Here is a 22,086-nt window from a genome sequence, read left to right on the forward strand (position 1 = left end):
CCCTGCAAAAATTATTAACACTGTGTTAACACAAATAGGGAAAGTAAATAATCAGGATCCGCACCCGATTGGGGTCTTGGACTGTGGCACTACTCTCCGCAATGTTTTCAGGAAATGATAAGGTAGCTTATAAATAAACCAACAAACTGTAATAAATTAGCTCATCCTCGCAATCAGCACACTGTGTACTTGAATCCAAGAGCATTGGAAGTCATACAATAGCTCTCTTTGAGAACCCATGCCAAAGGATGATGTCATTGTTGCTTGTTTAAATGTAGGGCGCATGCATGATGTCATGTCTTGTAGCTGTGCGCAATCCACTTCACGCGTGGCTGAAAATGCAATGCACCTGCATACTCTAGCACCACCAGTTTATCTCAGTGAGACATCAAACTCTAATTCACGTTGACTGGGGGTGATGAACACCTCATGTCACACAATGACAGGAAGGTGCAAAGGAAAAAGTGGTCTGAATAGGAAAAGTCGTCTGAGTATTCTCTCCCTGTGCCATTTGTTTCCTCATCATTTTCCATTTGAAGGATTTCTGACGCTTTCATCTACGATTATGACATAACTGTCCTGATTCTTAAATTCAAACACATTCGTTGGCAGTGTAGACAGTAGGAAAGGGGAAAAAATGCAATGAAGTAACTTTTGTTTCTCGATGAAGTTGTGAAATCATTATTCGAAACTTCAACTTCCCAGCACTGGCTCCAGACAGGGTAATGGCGTGCTCCTCAGCTTCTGTGGGATCCACCCTGGCTCCATTACATCAGAGGGGGCAGGGGAGCCAAAAGGCTAGGAGAGCCATGCAGCCACTCAGCTTGGGTCGCAGCCAGTAGCAGTGCAAGCTTGCAGAAGCCCTGAGCTCCGCTCCATTCTGCTCACTGTTTTGACTTCTCACTATAGCGGCAGCGGTGACGGAACTGTGGAAGACTTTACTCGCCTGGCTGACTCCCTGTTAGGCACGTTGTCGCAGACAGAGTGGAAAGAGAGATTGATGTACTCTGCAGGGCCGACAAGAATCCCTCTCAAATTTGCCAATGTGGCATGGTTTCCCACTATTTGGTGCTGAAAATAGTTGGGGTGGACTCCTCTGTTATGCAATTGCAGAGGTTTCAATCACAGAGGGAAAAGGTGACGTGAGATGGGTGAAATGTTCCCACACTAAAAATGTTGCCAGTCTCTACTCCTGTCACGCGTGTGTGTTTGTGTGGTGAGTTTCCACGTGTAGTCAAACTGGTTCCTGCAGAACTCCTTATAGGCCATCATTGTTGGACTTGTTTCAATGTGCACCACTTGGAAAACTGGTTTGTTCAGAAAGACCTATTTACCAACAGTGTTGCCACAGTTACCTTGAAAAAGCAACTTAGTTACTTTACTGATTACTTGATTTCAAAAGTAACCAAGTTAGAAAAACATAACTTCTTTGTTACTGTGAGCAGCTGCCAAGTGGCAGGAATATCACTTATCCACAGTACAAAAAAAGCATTAACTTAACCGTACGTACCCATAACTTGGTAAATTACACCACACAAATTACAGAATGATGTCATCAACATGAACCAATAACTTGCCGTGCAGCGCGTTAAACCAGCTCACAGTCCGGACAACAGACGAAGTTGAAAGTTCTCACTTTTCATTGTAAATATTATTTAAGATACGTAATGTAAGTCCTTCAGTGAGTCAGTCCTTATTGTATGACGATTTATGACCACGCACTTCGGAATAAAAAAATTAACCCACTATGCATTCCACGCTTAACGCGCCAGTAAAACTGTATTCTTAATGTGTAAATAAAAAATTAGCAACAATCAAATACACTTTTTACTAAGGAAAATAAAAATAGTGAGGCGATAGTGAAATCATGCATTTCTTTGCACTTTTATGGTACTGTACCGTCACTGTGCATTGTAGAATAAACAATCACCTCCCAATCGCTTTCTTCCATTTGTTGAGAAATTAGTGGTCTGCGTTAAAGGTTAAATGCTGTCCAATAGCTGGACTGCGTTTCGTTCGAATCACCAGGCACAAATTAGTACTTGGTGAGAAACATTGATGGCTCAAAAGTAACTTGCTGGTTTGAAGAAGTAACTGTTGTCTCATTACTTTCCCGGGAAAAGTAACGCATTACTTTGCTCGTTACTCAAAATGGCAGCATTACTAAGTAACGCTTTACTGGCAACACTGTTTACCAACACTAATGTATTTAAGCTTGAACTGTGTGTTGGGTGGGGTCTGCAATTAGGCACCATATTAATTTAACATGTTGTCGGTGTGGGACAGACAACACCTAATGATTGCGCTATGTCAGACTACTGCAATAAAATCTTGTATTCCGATACCACCGCATCCCGTCTTTTACGATCACTGGTCTTTATCTTGTCAACTCAAATGTGACCGGATATACTCGTTACCATGGCGACGACATCGCAACGTGTGTATTCTAAGAACAAAATGGGGACAAACGTGTGCTGGTGGTCACCGGTGCTCGGGAGATTAGGTTCATTTAAGGATTTGCTTGAGGTATGTTCACGTACTTTTAATACGATATCGCTCGCAAGCGGGCAAAAAAAAACATTATGTAGCCTAGCAAGCTAGTGCTAGCGCTAACGGTTGTGCGTAAACATCCGGGCGTTATGTCGAATCATGCTCTAAACATTTGGTGTGTGTGAAGTAATTGAATTACAATAAAGTAATTCAACGACAGTAAGTTAGCTCACATTTTTTCTGTCATGTTGTAATGTTGGTTTGACCTGACTGATTAGAATACATGACCTGACTAGACCAGTGCGTTCCAACCTTTATGGAGCCAAGGCACATATTTTACAATTGGAAAATCTCACGGCACACCAACAAACAAAAATGTCACAAAGTAGATACATAGTAATAACTGTATGTACTTCCTGCCATTTAATAGTAGAGCATTTATTTGTTCTGTCTGTCACTATGTCTCTCTGGCATAAATAGAGGAACAAAGATACATTATTTCTTTTAAATTAATAATTTTTTGAGCAGTTAAGTAAAATTTGATAATTTCCAATGGCACACCTAAAGATCGCTCATGGCACACTAATGTGCCACGGCACACTGGTTGGGAAACACTGGACAAGAGAATGAATGCTTTTGAAGATACTCAGTATACAGTACACAAGTATATACAATAAATTAACAAGTAATTTAAATAGACACATTGCTCCATCTTGTGATCGGATCGGTGATCGGTTATTGTTTTTTTAAACTCGCTGAAAAAAAATCCTGGTCGTGTAAAGCCTAGTGTAAACCAAGGACCCCCTGTATATTCTGAATGATGGATGATATGAAACATAATCTCGACGTGGGATAAAGCTTTCCCTCGTCAGTTGTTGTTTCCTCCACAAGAACTGCAGGGTCTTCTAATGGATGCACAGACACGGCCTCCTCCCCCCACACTGTTTTTGAGGGACTCTCCATAGAGCTGATGCTTGACAGGAAGTGAGGCCCACAAACTGTCAAAACAACTCCAAGTAACAGCAATGACCACCATGAATAAGCCACAGAAAATGGAAACCATTTAATTGTGAAACCGTGATGTAGCTGTATGACCATCAAGTGAGCTTTTTGGTTGACATTTGAAACCTGGTATAATAAAGAAAAATGGTGAAATAATATCATTTGACTGTGATTGCAACGCATTGCTTATAAAATCTTATCTGTCTTGCACCTCTATCAATAAGGATGCCCCACGACTATAGGCAATTAAAATGTAATACATTTGATTCACACATCTTACTTGTCATAAATAGTCTTGGAGCTGAGAGATTGTGTGCCTCTCTGATGTGAGAGCCTGTGTCTATATGTGCGTCCAGAGATCTCTCCTCACTCTAGCAGGTGCGGCGTATGATGGATGATGATGATGGTGCTAAAGATGACGATGATGATTTATGGCTTCTCTGAGTCATGGCCTTTTGCCCTTTGTCCTAATGAGAAGCAATGCGAGGGTATATTGTGTCTTGTCTTTTCTGCGCAACTGGTCACTGTGATTTTGTGCAGCAGATGTCCTTTACCCAACTGGGGGGTAAAAATGGTCTTTTGTTGCGTTGCCGAATTTGATACACCTCTTCTGCTTTCTTAGTCACTCCTCACTTTTCAACAGAATACTCGTATTGGTGTTCCCTTACATCAGTCTCGGAACATGTGAGATGATGTGGGAGCACGGCTTTGAATACCTAAGTAATTGTTAATAAACTCAAGATCTTTTCCCTTTATTTAAAAATCCTCCCTGTTTTCCTCTTAGAACAAAACAATGCACGGGAAGAGTGTGTGCTCTTTTCTTTCCCTTTCTAAAGTTCTAAATCTACGAAATGGCTGGTTTTAGATGTATTAGACACGTTTCCTGTGACTTAAAAGTTCCACGATGAGTCATATTTACTGTATATATGATGGGACCAGAGGAGATCTTATCAGATTTGCACATTTATATAAGAGGATCTGTGAAGAAAGCTAGGTTATTTCCCACTGCCTACATGTCAGTTTGCCACAACCACATTTCCACAGTCCAGTGAAAAGCTGGACAAAGTTACTGAAATTCTACCCGGTGTCCTTATGCTCAGCCCTTTAAATGCAGACAGAATAGCCTAAGTGGTGTTGGCAGGTCTTTAAAAAGCAACCCGCCTTTGTCATGAACAGCAGTGAGTGCACTCAGTGAGCGGATGGTGTGCTAACCTCAGTGGCACTTGGACTGGACCAGACCAGTGTTTTTAGGCCGCCGCACCAGACAGTCAAGGAATTATGTTTTGGGCTTGAGCCATACACTTTACTGTACATAGACAAACCTCTTGAATATTAATCAGTCAGGTTTAATTAGAAACCTTAGTTCCACTCAATGTAGATTATCTTTTTTTGTTCATCTGACATTTTGGACTAAGCCTATGCTTTCAACATTGTGGGAACCTTTGCTGGAATTCCACATAAAATGAGTTTGGTAAGGAAAAACTTGAAAGCCCTGACTTCAACCCCATAACACTGGAATGAACTTGAGCAAGGCCCTCTTGTTCCACATCAGTGAAATCTGACCTAAAATGTTCGAAATGCAAACAAATTCCCAGACACACTCCATAATATTGTAGAGAGTGAGTGTGTGTGTCAAAGTGGGAAAACATTTTCTGCCATTTATGTTTTTCTATTGCAAAGTGCAGCTTAGCTCGGCTCAGATCCATTCGCTTTGTTTTGGGGAAGTCCGCTTTCAACTTCAAAACATATCAGTCAAACGAACAAAACAATGGAGGAGAGTGAAGGTGGTGGAGAGGAGATTGAGGGCAGCAAGAAAATACACCACTAAAGCACAGTGGACGCTGGAGTATAATATTGCAGAATCCAGAGTAAGCCAACATTAACATACATGTTTATTTATGGGCTTTCTAGCTGGGGTTGGGACAGTACAGTTTGCTTGTCAGCAAAATCTGCATTTGTTTTGTACTAAATAATATAGCTTGATTCTTTACCGTTATTTTAACACAACTTTTTTCGAGTGGTAAATGGTTCTTAGTCATTGCCTAATTGTATAGCTGTGACAGTACAGTAGTATAAAATATGTACAACCAATTAAACATACAAAAATGTAAACACAATTGGTCATGCCTGTACCCCACTCTGCAGGCTTGACCAATCGACCAACGCTTCATACAACTATTACGCTTTGGTAGGGAATTTTAACATTTCTAAAATGTGTACAGGTACAACATAACATGGGCCGTGTCTCGTGCAGTTTCATGAAGTGACCAAACTACACATCTTGGACCACAGAAAAGGGCTGCAAATCCTTTGCAATAAATGTTCCCACTGCACTAGTTATTTTGTTGTTTATCTTGGCACGCTGTATTCAAAAGCATTCAATGTTTGCTTCCTTGGTTGTTACCTTTTCGAGTTGCTCAACAGTTGTGTGGCCGGCAACTGTTATATCATTATACGAATGCAGGAGAAGCTTGGTCATATTGCTCGATTTTCCTTAAAAGTACTGGACATGTTTCGTCAAGCAATGCTTGGAAGACAGTAAAATGTCTGTGAACATTTGCTGTTAATTGACGATAAGCAGTACGGAAAATGGAGGGATGAATTTACTCAACGATTTTTATGAGGCCGGTGCTTCTTCAAATTTTCGTCTCTCAAATGCTCCGCCCGTGCTAGTGGTTTTGGGTTTTACAGAGTCCGTGACCTGCACTTTGTAGCCAGGTACAGTTACAACTTTGAGTGGGTGAACGCATAACAGGCACACACACACACACACACGCAGTGTCAATGCAAAGTGTATTTGCAAACCGAAAAACCGCCGTCCATATGGGCGTATTGCCCCATGCGGCGCATCCAGAAGTAGAGCCGAGTACTGTCTCATCTCTATTTCTAGCTGTGTATACAGTACTATTTATTTATTCATTTTATTTATGATTTTTTTTTTTTGAATGACGAATCTGATCTTCCACAGTGATTTACGTCACCCAATATCGACTCATCATGCGCAGAACTTCAGCTGACAAGGTACGAGAAGCAGTATCTCATAGTTCTTGGTTTTGGCAAAGAAAAATCTCAGTCAGGAGCTGTGTCAAGATGAGAAGTTACAATGTAGTATAAAGCTTCCCGTCCACCAATTTGCAAATCTCCGGAACATGTTCAGGGAATTTGCTTATAAATAGAATATTAGAGTACAGTATACATTGAAAAGGTCATAGTCTAGGTTTTGAGCATATACCTAAGGCACTTTTCTGCACCATAGCACACTGAAATGTATGATCTAAAACTTGTGTGTTCATTCTTTCCAGTCTGATTAAACGTGGATATAAGCTGTAGCTTGTGGTATTAAATTGAATTTGGGTTTGGGAGTTCTTGTCAGGTACTTTGACAGATGCTTTTATTAGTATGACTGTTTACATTTTAGTGGGTTCAGTGTGAGTCAGCCCCCTTCCCAGCTGTTTAGGGTTTGCATATGCAGCCTGCAAGACCAAACATTACTCAACATACCTGCCATAGGAGATTGATTAGAGGATGGTTTGGAGATTAGCAAAAAGCAGATAAAGAACAGGTTCACTCACATAACCATCTGTCTGCTTCCTTTAACTTGTCATAAAGCCTTTCAATGGCTAGGGAGGAGTGTTAAAGGGAAAGGGAAGCCTTTTGTTTATGGGTGAACAATGCTAGGCATGAAGGTGCATGGTCTAAGGACTGGAGTCAAAACATGGCCGTCAGACAGAAAAAAGGCAGAGGAAAGGTAGCGAGAATGTGGAGACAGTGTGGAGGAGTAGTGTTATCCAAAGAAGTGTCAGACTGTCTGGGGTGTTGGGTCAGCACACTGGACTGGAGGAACCAGGTGGTCAGGAAGGGAGGTTCAAAAGGGATTCAACCTGCACTTGTGGTCCTGAAGAGATTTGTGTAGTCTCGCACAAGTGTGGTTCCTCGCAAATAGACTGTCAGATATTTCTAAAAGACCTACTGCTCTCCCTTTTCCTCCTATTTAAACATTTGACTTTTGAGAGGGATGGGAATGGCGGAACATTACCAGGCGGGTGTCTCGGTTCCCACACATCCCGTTTCCTCCCCCTCACAGTCTCCAGTGTAATGTTTAACCAGAGCCTGGAGGCACTTTGAGCCCACTTTTCCTCCTCCTCAGTTTTTTCCATACATTGTGTTTGTGTGTGAATGGGATTCTTCAATCGGTTTATGACGAAAAGAAAGCTGTACAGCGGACTTTTCGCCCTTCCATCTGATTGTTACCATGGCAATGCCCGCTCCTTTCCCTCCCCCAGATGTCACATGACCTCTCGCTTCCCAGGTGTTTGGCTTGCGTCTGGCGGAGCGCATTGATTCGCCCGCACAGTGGAGCTCTTTGTGCGATTGTCTGGGGGAAAACTCGGCGCATCCTCTCCCCACAGGTGGAACTCAAACGTCAGCCCAAAGGCCTCGGTCTGCCCGCAGAACGCTGCTGTTACCACCCAGAGGAATCCATTTGCGTTAAGTCGTGGGTTGGTAACAGGGCAGCCAAATCTGAGCAAATCCATTGTGTGTGGTGGTGGTTTAGCTCGCCCTGTTGTCTTGGGCAACCATGTAATGTGGAAAGCCATTGAGTGACTAATAGGCTGCATACTGCCAAACAGCCACAAAGCGCTTACACGTCACCTATGCGCCTTATATGATGATTTGGGCCCTGATAAATTTGCCAAGTATGTTTTCAATGTCGACGGCGGTGTGTAAGAGGCTCTCAGTGGTTGTAAGATTATGCAAAATTTTAACAAGGCTTTCATCACGTCTTCCCATGTTTTACCTTTCTTCCACAAACCATTTTCAAGAAATTTTACTTGCGCTGTGAAATACGGTAGTTTAATATTATATAATTATATTGATGGATTACACAATAACAGGCATCAGTGAAAAAAGTTTTACTGCACACTCTTTTTCTTCAGGTTTAATTTTCTACAAGAGGAAAGTGGCTCCCATGCAATTTTTTTTATTGCCTTATGTCTCATTGTGAATTTCTCTGTGGTGCTCATCCCGTCTGTCTGTCTGCGTTTCGCTCCCTCATCCCCTCCCTAAAGTCATTAGTTGGAGCTGCAGTGCGACCAGAATGAGAAACACAGGCAGCACAGAAGACACCCTTCTCTCAGTTTTGCTTCAATACTCGCCGTCGCTATGACGACAGAGGATTTCAAATGGGCCAAGATACGAAAGGGTTATTTATTTGATGCTCTTCCGGAGTCTGTCTGTGTGTTTTTGTGTGAGAGAAGGGCAGGGTAGAGTTAAAACAGTGAGTCTTCTAGTACAGTGAGACTTCGGAATTTCCGCAACCATATGGAAAAGGCACACATACAGTTAAGCCCAAAATAAGTCATGCTGGCCAAATACTGACCAAAATTTCTAATTTTTGCTTGTTGAATGATTATCTTTCACAAGTGGCAAAAGACTCTAAGAACTGTTGTTTGTTTGGATTTAGAAGTTATATTACCCATAGCTAAAACTAGTTCTTAGCACATCTGCCTCACAGTTCTGAGGTTCTTTGTTCAAATCTAGACTTCCTGCGTGAAGTTTTCATCTTCTCGTGTGGTTGCATGGGTTCTTTGGTGTTCTCCCAAATTCCAAAAACAGGCATGTTAATTAATTGAATACTCTAAATTGTCCAAAGTGTGAATGGTTGTTTGTCTGTATTTGTCCTGCGATTGGCTGGCGACCAGCCCAGGGTGAACCCCAAGTCAACTGGGGTAGGTCTAAGGTCATTCACAACCGCAACCCTAAAGACAAAAAGCGAGATAGAAAATGGATGGATGGATGGATTGATTTCCCAGAGGTAATATAAAAAAATTACCCATTAAAGGTTCAAAACGTCTTAACTCATAAAAGTGTAAGAAGTAGTTAATCACTGTTAAAAAAACAAAACACAGACCCAGTGAGGACAAGTACAGTGAGATTATTGCTCAGGTTGCTTCACATAAAGACTAAACGCCGCTTATTTTCGGTTTTGACGTATCCATATTGTACAGAGCAAACACAGTGTGTACTGCTTGCCCACTTGGTGATCAGGTCCATTAAAGGTTTACCACCACTGGTAGTCAGTCTACTGTGGCGGCATCACCCAAAAAGCCATAGAAGCGTGAGATCTACACACACAAACAAGGAAAACACTGGCCCTTCCTAAAGGCAAGAACCCTAAAGATTCAGCCTACACGGGGTACATTAAGACCTCCACAGTCAAAGTTTCAAGCGCCATTTCATCAAGAGACAAAAAGACAGGCTGACAACCAAGGAAGTTATTACTTCTACTTACAAGAGTGCCAATATTGTGCAGTTAAGATAGACTTTTATAGACATGATACTTTCTTATTTAGCTTGGCAACATTAGAAGTTAGAATTTTCCCTCTGATGAATATGCTGAGGTACACGCAAGGTAAATGGAAATTTTCCCTACAATGTTTTTCTTTCATACATGTACATACAAGCAACTAAAGTGAAAGTAACTACCAATAGAATTAATTTTATTTAATTCATATTTTATTAGTTATTGTCTAATCACAACACATTTTCAGTGCGTTTGAATGAAAGCGCCATTCTCGGGCATATTTATCAAATGTTTTCACAGTCTCCTCTCATTTTCTGTCTCTACAATGTTTTTCTTGAGCTGCATGCCCAGACTGGTCACATGTTGATGCTGTAACTGAACTAGACACATTTTTATAATGGATTGGCTCTTAGCATATCACTCATTGCACACTCCATTACCAAGGGATATATGAGGGACCACGCTCAAGGTTTTCCCATGCAATGCAGTTTTTCATGATTTGCTTTCATGCCACTTCGTATTTGAATCACACTCTTGATACACTGCTAAACAATCGTCTGATTATGTTTAATATTGCTATAGAAAAAGAAATTCTACCACCTTATGGATGTGTGTGTGTGTGTGTGTATATAGCCTGAAATTTTGGAAATTCTCGTAAACTTAGCTACTGTCTGGGACTGTAGAACACCACCCCACTCCTCTCTGCAGGCAGAAATGTGCAGCCGGTAAATCACACAGCAGAAGCATGGATACTGGCTGACTGACTCTGTTTTCATTTTTCCTAGATTTCACTTGGTATGATGTCAGCAATTTCTTTTGAGTTTATTGTCATTCTTCTTTTGGAAACTTGCAAGTTGAGGCTCATCTGCCACGTAAAGTCTAATCCCGTTTCTTTTCTCGCTCAAGTGGTGGAGCAAAGTAATATAGTCTAAAGGAATATAGATATAGAAGATGAACTAACCTGCTCCCAGCTGGTCACTGCTTTAGTCTGACCAGATGTTCAAATCACCTCACTATAAGCCTCAAACCAATGTGCTTCAAAGTTTGATTAGCCGAGGTGATCTCTGAGTTTAATGAAAAATACTGTTCTTGTGCTATGGTCATATGAAAACTACAGAAAAGGTGAGACAATGACTTCACTGATCTTGCCAATTGACTGCATAGTTACTATGAATGGTCGTCTGATAGTTTTTATTTTTTTTCCCATGAGTCTGGTGGTGAAGGTGGTTTCTCGAATGTCTGAGAGCTATTTTCTAATGGACGGAATTCCTGATTGCTGTTCTATTCCTTGCACTTTTCCTTTAGCGGCTCTGAAGTTTCAGACTCCCAATTGGCTTCCCTGCTGCCACTGTCTTCCTGTGTCGCCCAGTCTGGTGGTTTTCCCTCCAGCTACTGTTCTCAGCTGTAATTCAGTCCTGTATGTTTTCCTAAGGATCCTATGTAGGTATAATTTTAGTGTTGCCTTCCTGCAACGTGGCTCGCAGAGGACTGCATATGCACTTATTGGAGGGCCTGCAGCTTTTCTTCAGGAAGGCTTGGTTTTGGCAGGTGGTCGCTCATTGTGTGGGCCTCCTCTCTCCATCAGTGACTTGGACGGTGACTCCCGACATTGTGGACGTCTCCTAGGGCTGCACTATATATTGTTTGAGCATCGTCATCGCGATGTACGTGTGTGCAGTAGTCACATCGCAGGGTCTGCTGTGATGTTGGTGTACTTAACATGCACTGAATCAACTGTAATATTAAAAAAGACCAACAGAGGGACCTGTTTGGACAAGCAAATAAGATTAGCGCTCGGTATATCGTAACCCTTCAAACAACGCGCGGAGCAGCCCAGACTCATTTCCTTGTATGATAACAATGAATGAGGACACGGGAAACAATGTACACCAGCTGCGTTCCCTGTATCGCTCTTCAGGATGAAACTAATGCGCGTTGCAACAGATTTACATTGGGGGGGGGGGGACAAGGAGAGGCGGAGAGCTATGACTACTCTGAAGAGGCAAACTTCAGGTGTACACAACAATGTGTGTCATTGTAACTAATGCACTCAAATATAGAAATATGAATGTATATTATGTTAAAATATGTGTTTAAAAAAAGAGATTGATTTAAAAAAAAAAAAAAAAAAAAAAAGTAGTGGGAATGACCATACAGTATAACCGTGCATGAAAAGAAATGATTTCAACTTCGTCTGGACTGTTACATACTCATTACTACAGTGCATCTAAATACTGGTAGACCTTACACAAATGACTCAGTATAATTTTTTTTGCATAATTTATTTTCTACTGAAACTACTATAAACTGCACAAACAACATGGAGAAGGAAAAAGAGAAATGTGTATGGGTTTTCACATCACGAGTATGTTAAATTGTCATTTTTTTCCAATATCGTGCAGCCCTAACGTTAACTAGAGCCTTTTGATTTTAAAATAACAATGTAACTTTCCTGGTCTGCGTGCCATGGGCTTTTGACTTTTTATGTATGTACTGCTCAAAGAAGGGCTGCACTGGCAACTGATGTTTCATGTGAAGAGGTTTCTTTGTTCTGCTAGCTTTTTTGTTTTAATCTCCTTTTCACAGCAGTAAATGGTAAACCATTAAATACAGTTCTGCCGAATAATGCTAAGTATACGAAACCAGTTCCGACAAAGCCACAAAATAAGGAAGCACCCATTTTGGTGAGTATCTGTATAAAAGGAATTTATTTTCACTGGAACTGTCTACGCCCCAGAATCGTAAAAGCACGGCCCTTCGATTATGCCTCACCAAGGATCTTTGGTGCATGTTTGTGTCAACAAGCAGACAAAAGGTCGGCGTCAGAGCACATCTAGCTAGGGGACATTAGATCACTGCAGGGAGAACATACAGTCGCTCAATAAATGTTTGATGATGATAGTTTTCTGCCAGCAACTACTTCAGTAATCCATCTGTTTTACGAAAATGTGAAAAAGCCTGTTATTTACACACACATTGCAAATGTGCTCGCATTCCCAGTTGAGTTTACTGTAAAACTGATACAAAACAAATTAAACATTGTATATTTAAATATTTCAACAGCAAAATGTTCAACCCAGCCTCATAAAAACAAAACTTGGTAAGCTTAATGCTAAAAATATCATGCAAAACGACAAAGACGGGCTAATAAAAATCAGTATCAATGTTACGGTAATTATAAACTTCAAACAACTGCTACTTTAACTCACACAGAGCAGCATCACATACAACAAAAGATAATTAAACATTGTATGTTTAGACACCAAACCATTGAATACAACATTACACAAAGGCATATATTTTCTCTGCTTAGTAGGGGACCTGCTCTGCTTCTTCTTCTCTTAATTATGCTGCACCTACATCCAGTAAAACTCAGTGCTGCCTGGAATGTTGCGGCACAATGCTGTGCTACACTGATGATGCGCAACTAAAAAAAATCTATACTATAACACTATAAAACCCCATTAGACAAACAATCGCTTAAAAATCTGTGATATACTGAAAGTCGAATTTCACTTTATTGTACATACATACAGTGTCTCAATTCTTCTCTGTTGAGTTGATTGGCGTTACCCTGTGTTGTGCTGGTATGATGTGAAATAATTTACATTGACTCAGCTATTGCCATCACAAGAAAATACAAGCCAGGTCACAGTTTGCCCATTACAAAGCAAACTGAAGTTTACCACTTAGTGCCAATATACAATACTTTGTATAACTTAAACTAAGACCTGCCACCTGTTACCTTACACCCCTTCCCTCTGACAGAATCCAAGTGGCCCATGTTTACATACGCACACCATCTTCCGTGTGCCTGTTAATAATTACTTAGATAGATGGGGCTGGATTGAACACGCGTAGTCTGCGGGCCCGTGTGCTTGAGCACGTGCATGGCTGTGTGTTCAGGGCGACTGGAAGCAATGTATACCAGATGTTGCAGAAATGAGTGTGTTTCTATGGAACGTAACACATTCCCAGGGATGTTTGCGGAAAGAAATTCTTCCTCATCTGTCGAGCATGTTCTGCACTCCCCCTTGAGCGCCAAGAGGTTATGCGTCTAGTTGAACTCTCCTTTTTTGTTAATATATTCTCCGTCTGTCTTTGAATGCGGCTACGGTTATTAAGCTTAACATTTACTGTCTGTATGTGTGCACAATATGCAGACTGTTTCATTTTTCTGATGCATCAATAAGAAGGCACGTGTACCTCCCTCCATTTCTTGGTGAGCAAAAAAAATGTTTCGACTTGACCTTAAATATTGCATGGTGATCTATAGTTGTGTGCATGTCTAAGTATGTGCGGAATGGGATGGAGAGTAAGATAAATATGCAGAGGTTGTAGACCGTGTGGCTGAAACCGCAGTCTGGCGCTATAGGTGTGCCCTTGTCTGTTTGTGTGAATAAAGTCTGAATACTCCCACCTGCACATGAGTTGAGCCCAAAAAAGGCACACTTCGAAGCAAACCACAGAGCTAGACCTCACATCATGCTGCTTGCGTGCTTGATAAGTGTGAAATGGACTCGTGGAATTATGATGCTTGTCACCTCACTCGGGCCGGTTTTTAATGCAATATGCTTGCAGTGTTGTGAATGGAATTGGAATATATCCTTAAAACATGACGCCATGTTTCCTCATACAGTGGCTAGAGGTGTTTAATTACTCAACTGCAAATATTGCCTCAAGTCTCTTTAGGATAAGGCTTTCATCAGGGGGGAAGCCTTTATTTCGTACAAATATGTTTTAATCATGGTATTAAATAGTGTTATATATTTTTACCAAGTTTCTTCTAATTTCCGTAATTCTTTTTGGGGTCCATGTTCAAATATTGTGCCTCTTTTGCACCGGGCTTCTTACAGAACCACACAGGGAGTTATCAGAGATCATAGCAAAGGTCATGTCTGCCAGCTAGCGGTGGCATCTGTTGTGGAAGTGCGGTGTTTATTTATTGATTTGGATCGTGATTCATTGGGGCACTGCGTCTTAGAGTGGAGGACAATACTTGGGGAAGTACGTACACTTATTTACGCTGTATTCACGCTTCACATTTGGTTCAGTTAAAACAAACTGAGAGCCACATTGTGTCAACAAAGCACACAAACGGAACATTTGTGTGCTTTGTTTGGAATGTGTGAATGCTATCAGGCGGCACGGTGGACGACTGGTTAGAGCGTCAGCCTCACAGTTCTGAGGACCGGGGTTCAATCCCCGGCCCCGCCTGTGTGGAGTTTGCAGGTTCTCCCTGTGCCTGCGTGGGTTTTCTCCGGGCACTCCGGTTTCCTCCCACATCCCAAAAACATGCATGGTAGGTTAATTAAAAACTCTAAATTGCCCGTAGGTGTGAATGTGAGTGCAAATGGTTGTTTGTTTGTTTGTGCCCTGCGATTGGCTGGCAACCAGTTCAGGGTGTACCCCGCCTCCTGCCCAATGATAGCTGGGATAGGCTCCAGCACGCCCGCGACCCTAGTGAGGAGAAGCGGCTCAGAAAATGGATGGATTGATGGATGAATGCTATCATTCGTACCCTGTTGTGAACTATATAAGCGGAGTTACTATTGGTGAGGCACTTTCAAAATAGATTTTGCAATGTTTTTGTGATCTCGACAGGTAAAAATAAGATGGAAAAACATATTTAACACAACAGACATTTTGTTCTGAGTTTCATCAAGTCATACATCAAAGTAATGGTCCGGCATGTTGGGACTTTATGCATGTTTTTTTTACGCCACAGCCTTAGGTCCAATGAGTTTAAAGAGACAACTTGAGGTTCAAGCTGTGAAATCATATATTGTGTGTTACATTTCTTTTGAATGGGCCTTTGCTTGTTGCCATCGTGAATAATATTTAGTGCAGAGAAATAAATGCTCTCAAATGTTATCAGCTCTTTGCCTTCTACAGCACAAAGTCCCAGTAGTTTCCAGACCAAACCCATTAATCACTAATAAAAACTAACCTTGACTCACTGCCTGTAGCGGTTAATCCAGATGCCCAGGGGGTGACGGCGTTTCCTCATCCACATATGCATGCACGCACGCACTGAAAATTGATAAATTGATGGATGTATTGTCTTTCAGCCATTTTGTTTGTTTTCTACTCAAAACCTGGCTTTGTCAAATCTCATTGCTGACACTTTAAGAACAACGATGAATACTTTCCAGTATATGATGAGTTACTGGCTGTGATCGTACTGACTACAATTTTTTTTCTTTAAAAAATGTTGACAGTGTTAGACTAGCTAGCATTAAACTAAACTGTTGGCTATGTAGTTTGATACATTTGACTTTAGTAATATGCAACTGTCCATTTTTTTTTTTTCATTTCAGTCCTCTGTGCCAAAAACCTTGTCAAGAAGGACTTCTTCCGTAAGTATGAGCCAAACCAATGTTCTTTATTTCACAGTCTATTTGAGCGTGTGTTTGTAAATTTACTCTAAAGGTGTTTTGAGATTAGGAAATGTGGGTCATGCTGGTCTGATAAAATTCCTGCTGTCAGCTTGTGCTAGACGTCAGCACGCCATTTGCACAGATGTGAATGTTTTACTAAAAATGATTTTTGGGAATACAAAGAGTGTGTTGTCTGCTCCATCATGTTTAACATCATTTTTGACCCTGTCTCAATATAGTCAATTTTACATAAATACAAGTGGCTTAAATGAAACTAAAATAGAATGAATATACGTCTAGTGTCTTGTAACCACTTTGCAATAACTGGCCACAGAAGGGAAAGTATCCCTTTCCCTGGGAAATTTTGCATGTATTTTGTTTTGTTTGGGTCAGGCTGTCATGGTAAATGCGCATGTAAAGGTCTAGTGCTCACTCAGGTGGTTTCTGTGGTGCCCATTCCTGCCATTCCAATCCTCCGGAGCTGAGCAAACATTTTGTTTGAGGGAGTCTGTAGAGAGCAGCACTGTCACATTTGTCATCACTCGCGCTGTGATTGTGTGTGTCGCAGTTGTGTCGCAGTGTGCAGACTTAAGTCTCAAAATGCAATCAGTGTCATCATCCCAAATGCACCGAAGATCAGTTCTGAATGACACAAGTCACTGAGGGATTTTAATTAAGAAAAAAAATACTTGAGCTCCTCCTCCTGTGATATCAGCAAAAAATTACTTGGTACCTTGTAGTTATAATCAACACACCTTTTATATTTACCGTAATAAGAATATAGAATTAGAGTTAAATTAAGCATCCTTCGATCGCTTGAAAGGCACTGTAAAATTCGAATATGTTATTATTGATATAAAATACAGTGGCACGGTTGGCACCTTAAATTTGAGCATGATTTGTTTCTTCATGCTGGTTGACATCCAATTTGCTCTAATTAAAAAAACAAAACTAAACAATTTCACACAAGAAATAATGTAAAGTAAATTAATTCCCAGAATCCCGGAAGAATCCTTCCAGATGTGCATAAACATGGGTGTCAGAGACGACTGGGAAAGCGCATAAGACTCCAGGGGTAATACAACCCCAATTCCAATGAAGTTGGGACGTTGTGTTAAACATGAATAAAAACAGAATACAGTAATTTGACAATCCTTTTCAACATAGATTTGCAAATCATGTTCAACCGATACTTAATTGAATACACTACAAATACAAGATATTTAATGTTCAAACTGATCAACTTGATTGTTTTAGCAAATAATCATTAACTTAGAATTTTATGGCTGCAACACGTTCCAAAAAAGCTGGGGCAGTTGGCAAAAAAGACTGCGAAAGTTGAGGAATGCTCATCAAACACCTGTTTGGAACACACGTGAACAGGCTAATTGGGAACAGGTGGGTGCCATGATTGGGTATAAAAGGAGCTTCCCTGAATTGCTCAGTCATTCACAAGATGGGGCGAGGTTCACTTCTTTGTGAACATGTGCGAGAGAAAATAGTCGAACAGTTTAAGGACAATGTTCCCCAGCGTACAATTGCAAGGAATTTAGGGATTTCATCATCTACAGTCCATAATATCATGAAAAGGTTCATAGAATCTGGAGAAATCACTGCATGTAAGCGGCAAGGCCGAAAACCAACATTGAATGCCCGTGACCTTCGATCCCTCAGGCGGCACTGCATCAAAAACCGACATCGTGTAAAGGATATCACCACACGGGCTCAGGAACACTTCAGAAAACCAATGTGAGTAAATACAGTTCGGCGCTACATCCGTAAGTGCAACTTAAAACTCTACTATGCAAAGCAAGACTCTGGACTGTTGAACATCTGAAGCTGTACATCAAGCAATAATGGGAAAGAATTCCACCTACAAAGCTTCAACAATTGGTGTCCTCCTTTCCCAAACGTTTATTGAATGTTGTTAAAAGAAAAGGTGATGTAACACAGTGGTAAAGATGACCCTGTCCCAGCTTTTTTGGAACGTGTTGCAGCCCTAAAATTCTAAGTTAATGAAGATTTGCTAAAAACAATAAAATTTATCAGTTTGAACATTAAATATCTTGTCTTTGTAGTGTATTCAATTAAATATAGGTTGAACATGATTTGCAAATCATTGTATTCTGTTTTTATTTATGTTTAACACAACGTCCCAACTTCATTGGAATTGGGGTTATACTTCGAAGGTGGAAAAATTCTAGTTTGGATTTGAAATATATCTTTTCTGACACACCTCGTATAATATACCTTTAATTAATTGTGTTGCTCATATTGCACTGAGCAGCCAGACCCTTTCCTAGCAAGTTTCATTCCTGATTATATGATTATCATTACACTTTTCATCTTCATGGTGGCATCACAAAAAAAACATTAAAAAAATCAAACAATTGTAGCGTTACTTCTTCTGACAAGATTGATGGCATCTCACGTGAGATTGTTCGTTACGATGGTTTGAACTCCAAGTTTTGATTGACTTTTTTTTTTTTTTTTTTTTTAAATCAATCACCAGAAAACCATAACCCATACATTTAATTCATTGCAGTTTGAGAGAAGAAAAGAAAAACAGATAATCCAAATACTTTATGCAATGTTTTTTTTCTTCACATAATAACCACTGAAACGGGCTGATAGTGATTAATAGCAGTCCTATTTTCCTTTGCGGGTGCCATGTCTTATTCAATTGTCTGCATCTCGATTTTTGCACTCACTAGCCAAACCCAGTCGAGTACAACTGCAAGCAAATGTAAGAGCTGTATGAAATTTAGCATTTCAAATATTGTTATCGCTACCTTGACAGCTCTGACAAGCTGGCCATTCCTTTCTTTGAAAAGAAAGATTGTTGTATTGGCCCTCCTCAGATTGCACAGGTTTACCTAATATAGTGGTCTTAGTTTGGTGGTACTTTTCTCTCCATGTAGGCCTCCCTGATCCTTTTGCGAAGGTGGTCGTAGATGGTTCGGGGCAATGCCACTCGACAGATACTGTGAGGAACACACTTGACCCCAAGTGGAATCAACACTATGACCTGTGAGTTACCTCCTGTATTTGAATGTTTCCCACCCAAATTAAGGTGTATTTTGATGACGGATGAAAGTTTAAGACCATGTTTGTAGCCTCACAATGTTTATGTCTCCCTATTTGACCTCAGTAAGTACATTTAGAAATGTCAGGATTTGAACATTACCAGCTGTAAAAGCTCACACTTTTCTAGACAGTTATGACATAACCCTTCAATGCGAGCAAACAGTCTAAAAATGTCCCCTGGAACAGTATTTCATATACAGAAATAGACTCTAGTAGTATTTTCTTCCAATGACTGGAACACGTGCATGTCCAGTACATTTACCCTGATCTCCTTTCCCAAAGATGGCTTGTCCTGTGAAAGTAACCTGGAAAAAATTCAGACAGAGCGCCTGAGTGAATGTGAGAGTGAAAGTTTCCAATGTTTATCCAACCGACGAGCGTAGCCAACTGCAGAAGGAAGCGTGAGTCTTAGTTTGTTTGGTTGCTCAGGATACCGGACTCTCTCTTTTTTTCATTTCCAATATACATATATTATATATTATCTGTTCATGTCAGAAGGGGACTTGAAGGGGAAAAGTCATGTGCATGTATTTACATTTTAAGAGTATGAGGGAGACAGACCTAGGTTTAGCATAAATCCTTTGGGATTTGCTGTGAATAATTCCTCCAACGTTGTGTTGGATATACACCCTCTTCACTCTCATCTTTAATCCCAATTTAATAGAGGAGAGGTTTTAGTCATCTGATCAACCCAACAAGCTATCTGGCCTTAAATTATACTCCACCTGTTCTCCTTATGCAGTCTCTCTTAAAACATATGGCATGGTTTATTCTGGCATAAGTACACCTATTAGTCTCGGTCTATAAATGTCAGGAAACCTGATTAATCATGTACAAGGGGTGCTAAGTTTATGATAGAAGTCAGTCCCTACGGCTAAGATGTAAGACGCGCCGTAGTCTATCGCTAACGGAGTTTTAAGTCATAATTACAATAAATGTGTATTGAAAACACCTATAGGACATAAATATAAAACAATGAAAATAAAAACCATAAGTATGGCAGTAACTGCCGCTGTGCAAACTGGTTTCATTGCAAACTGGTTCATTGCACACCCATCATAACCTCGTAACTTGGGATCGTCAGAAACCGGCGAAATGTGGCTACGACCACGAGAGCCGATGTTGATTCTGTATCAACTAGCTAGTGATCGCCAAACATCGTGCCGCGACCGTTTGGCTTCTGATCGGGAAGGTCCGTCAGCTTGTAAGCAGCTCTGGCTAATTTCCTCGAAAAGAAGATTGTTTTATTTCAAAATTTTTGTAGAGGGTTTTAGCATTATACTACAGTATCACGTTATCTTTACAATTTATTTTTAATGTTGGGTAATTTTTGGAAAACTACTATCAGCAGACAGTACCACCTCTTAGGTTTTTTTTCCCCTCAGTTGTTAATCCTTTTTTAGCATATTACTCTCTTTGGATGCATGACTGTGTATGTTATCGGAGATGATTTGTATTAAAGATTGTGAACAGACTAATTAATTTTATTATATGGTGGGTGTTGCAAATGACCAGTACTTTACGGTACTTCCTTCCTCCCATGTACTGTATGTCTGACCTAGCCGCGCTCTCACATTGCACTCCAGACAGGCATTTGGCATTGACTCAAAATGTCCAGACATCTTACTCACAGACCATTGTTTCATATCCCTTTTGGTGACTGCTATGATAATTACACTGAGATCCCCTTCTGTCACTTCCACAGAGTTTAATTTAGGAGTGAGTCCTCCCAACTACATGTGTGAAAACATGTACTCACATTCATAGCCTCACCTGATATTGTAACAAAGAGAGAACATGTAACGTGGTCATAGGGAAGCTAAAACATAGAAGCTATATAGAAAGATGAAAATTCTGGAGGTGCTGCTTGGACTGATTTACCTATCTTTAAGAAACGCAGACAGCGCAGACTCTTATTGTGTCTACTGTACATGTATCATGAATATATTTTATGTATTTGTATTTTCACCTCAGATACATCGGGAAATCAGATTCTATCACTATTAGTGTGTGGAACCACAAGAAGATTCACAAGAAACAAGGGGCTGGCTTCCTGGGATGCGTTCGCCTTTTGTCCAATGCTATCAACCGCCTTAAAGACACAGGGTGTAAGTGATACTCAACCTTTGTTTGTAGTGTGACATTGACATGTTGTTAAATTTTGTCATTCTGTATATTATGATTCGTATTATTAGTAGTAGTATATAATGTTGGTAGGACCCTTCAGATAGGTCCAAATAAGGGGAAAGACGTTGGGATTAAAGCATCTATTGCTGTCTTACTCTCTGAATTTCCAAGAACTATAAACTTATGTTAAGACAAACAATGGCGGCATGTACTGTATGTGCAAAACTGAATATTTTTGGTTAATGTCATTCTTTTGTACTATGCAGCTAATTCTTGCTGGCACCCTAACCACTGAATCTACTCCACTAACCATTACCTAATCAGTGCTACAGGAGTGTGATGCTAAAACAAGTCTGTAGTGGTTAAGGATTTAATTTCATTACACCTAAAGTAGAATAAGAACCAGAGGTTAAATGCGACGTAGTGTACTGTCATGTCTTACTCATTAGGTCAGACACAAACCAGACTAGGGTATAACTGGGATTAACCTTCAAACCACATCACCCTGTTATTACACTAAAAATAGCTGGTCAGAAGAAACTAAATGGATAAATTACGCTTTAAGGAATGGTTCTGTAATGACAGTCCATTATACAGGTAGTTTCAATATAAAGGGCGGGCTCAAACTAAAGCTACCGGTACCCATCATCTACCCACAGGGTAAAGGCTGATGCTACCATGGAAGAATAACAAATA

The 22,086-nt window shown here is 40.5% G+C and overlaps 1 protein-coding gene across 1 annotated transcript in view; it reads left to right on the top strand.

Moving 5' to 3' along the window:
• smurf2 (SMAD specific E3 ubiquitin protein ligase 2) overlaps nucleotides 1–22,086 on the top strand; it is a 60,481-nt gene that overhangs the window by 11,580 nt on the left and 26,815 nt on the right. Inside the window, exons 2-4 of the mRNA XM_061748918.1 lie at nucleotides 16,117–16,155; nucleotides 19,098–19,206; nucleotides 21,238–21,371. Of these exons, the coding sequence (XP_061604902.1) occupies nucleotides 16,117–16,155; nucleotides 19,098–19,206; nucleotides 21,238–21,371 (282 nt within the window). The remainder of the gene's footprint in view (nucleotides 1–16,116; nucleotides 16,156–19,097; nucleotides 19,207–21,237; nucleotides 21,372–22,086) is intronic.

Source organism: Phyllopteryx taeniolatus, chromosome 16 (assembly GCF_024500385.1).
Source record: "Phyllopteryx taeniolatus isolate TA_2022b chromosome 16, UOR_Ptae_1.2, whole genome shotgun sequence".
In the NCBI taxonomy this organism is placed as follows: domain Eukaryota; kingdom Metazoa; phylum Chordata; class Actinopteri; order Syngnathiformes; family Syngnathidae; genus Phyllopteryx; species Phyllopteryx taeniolatus.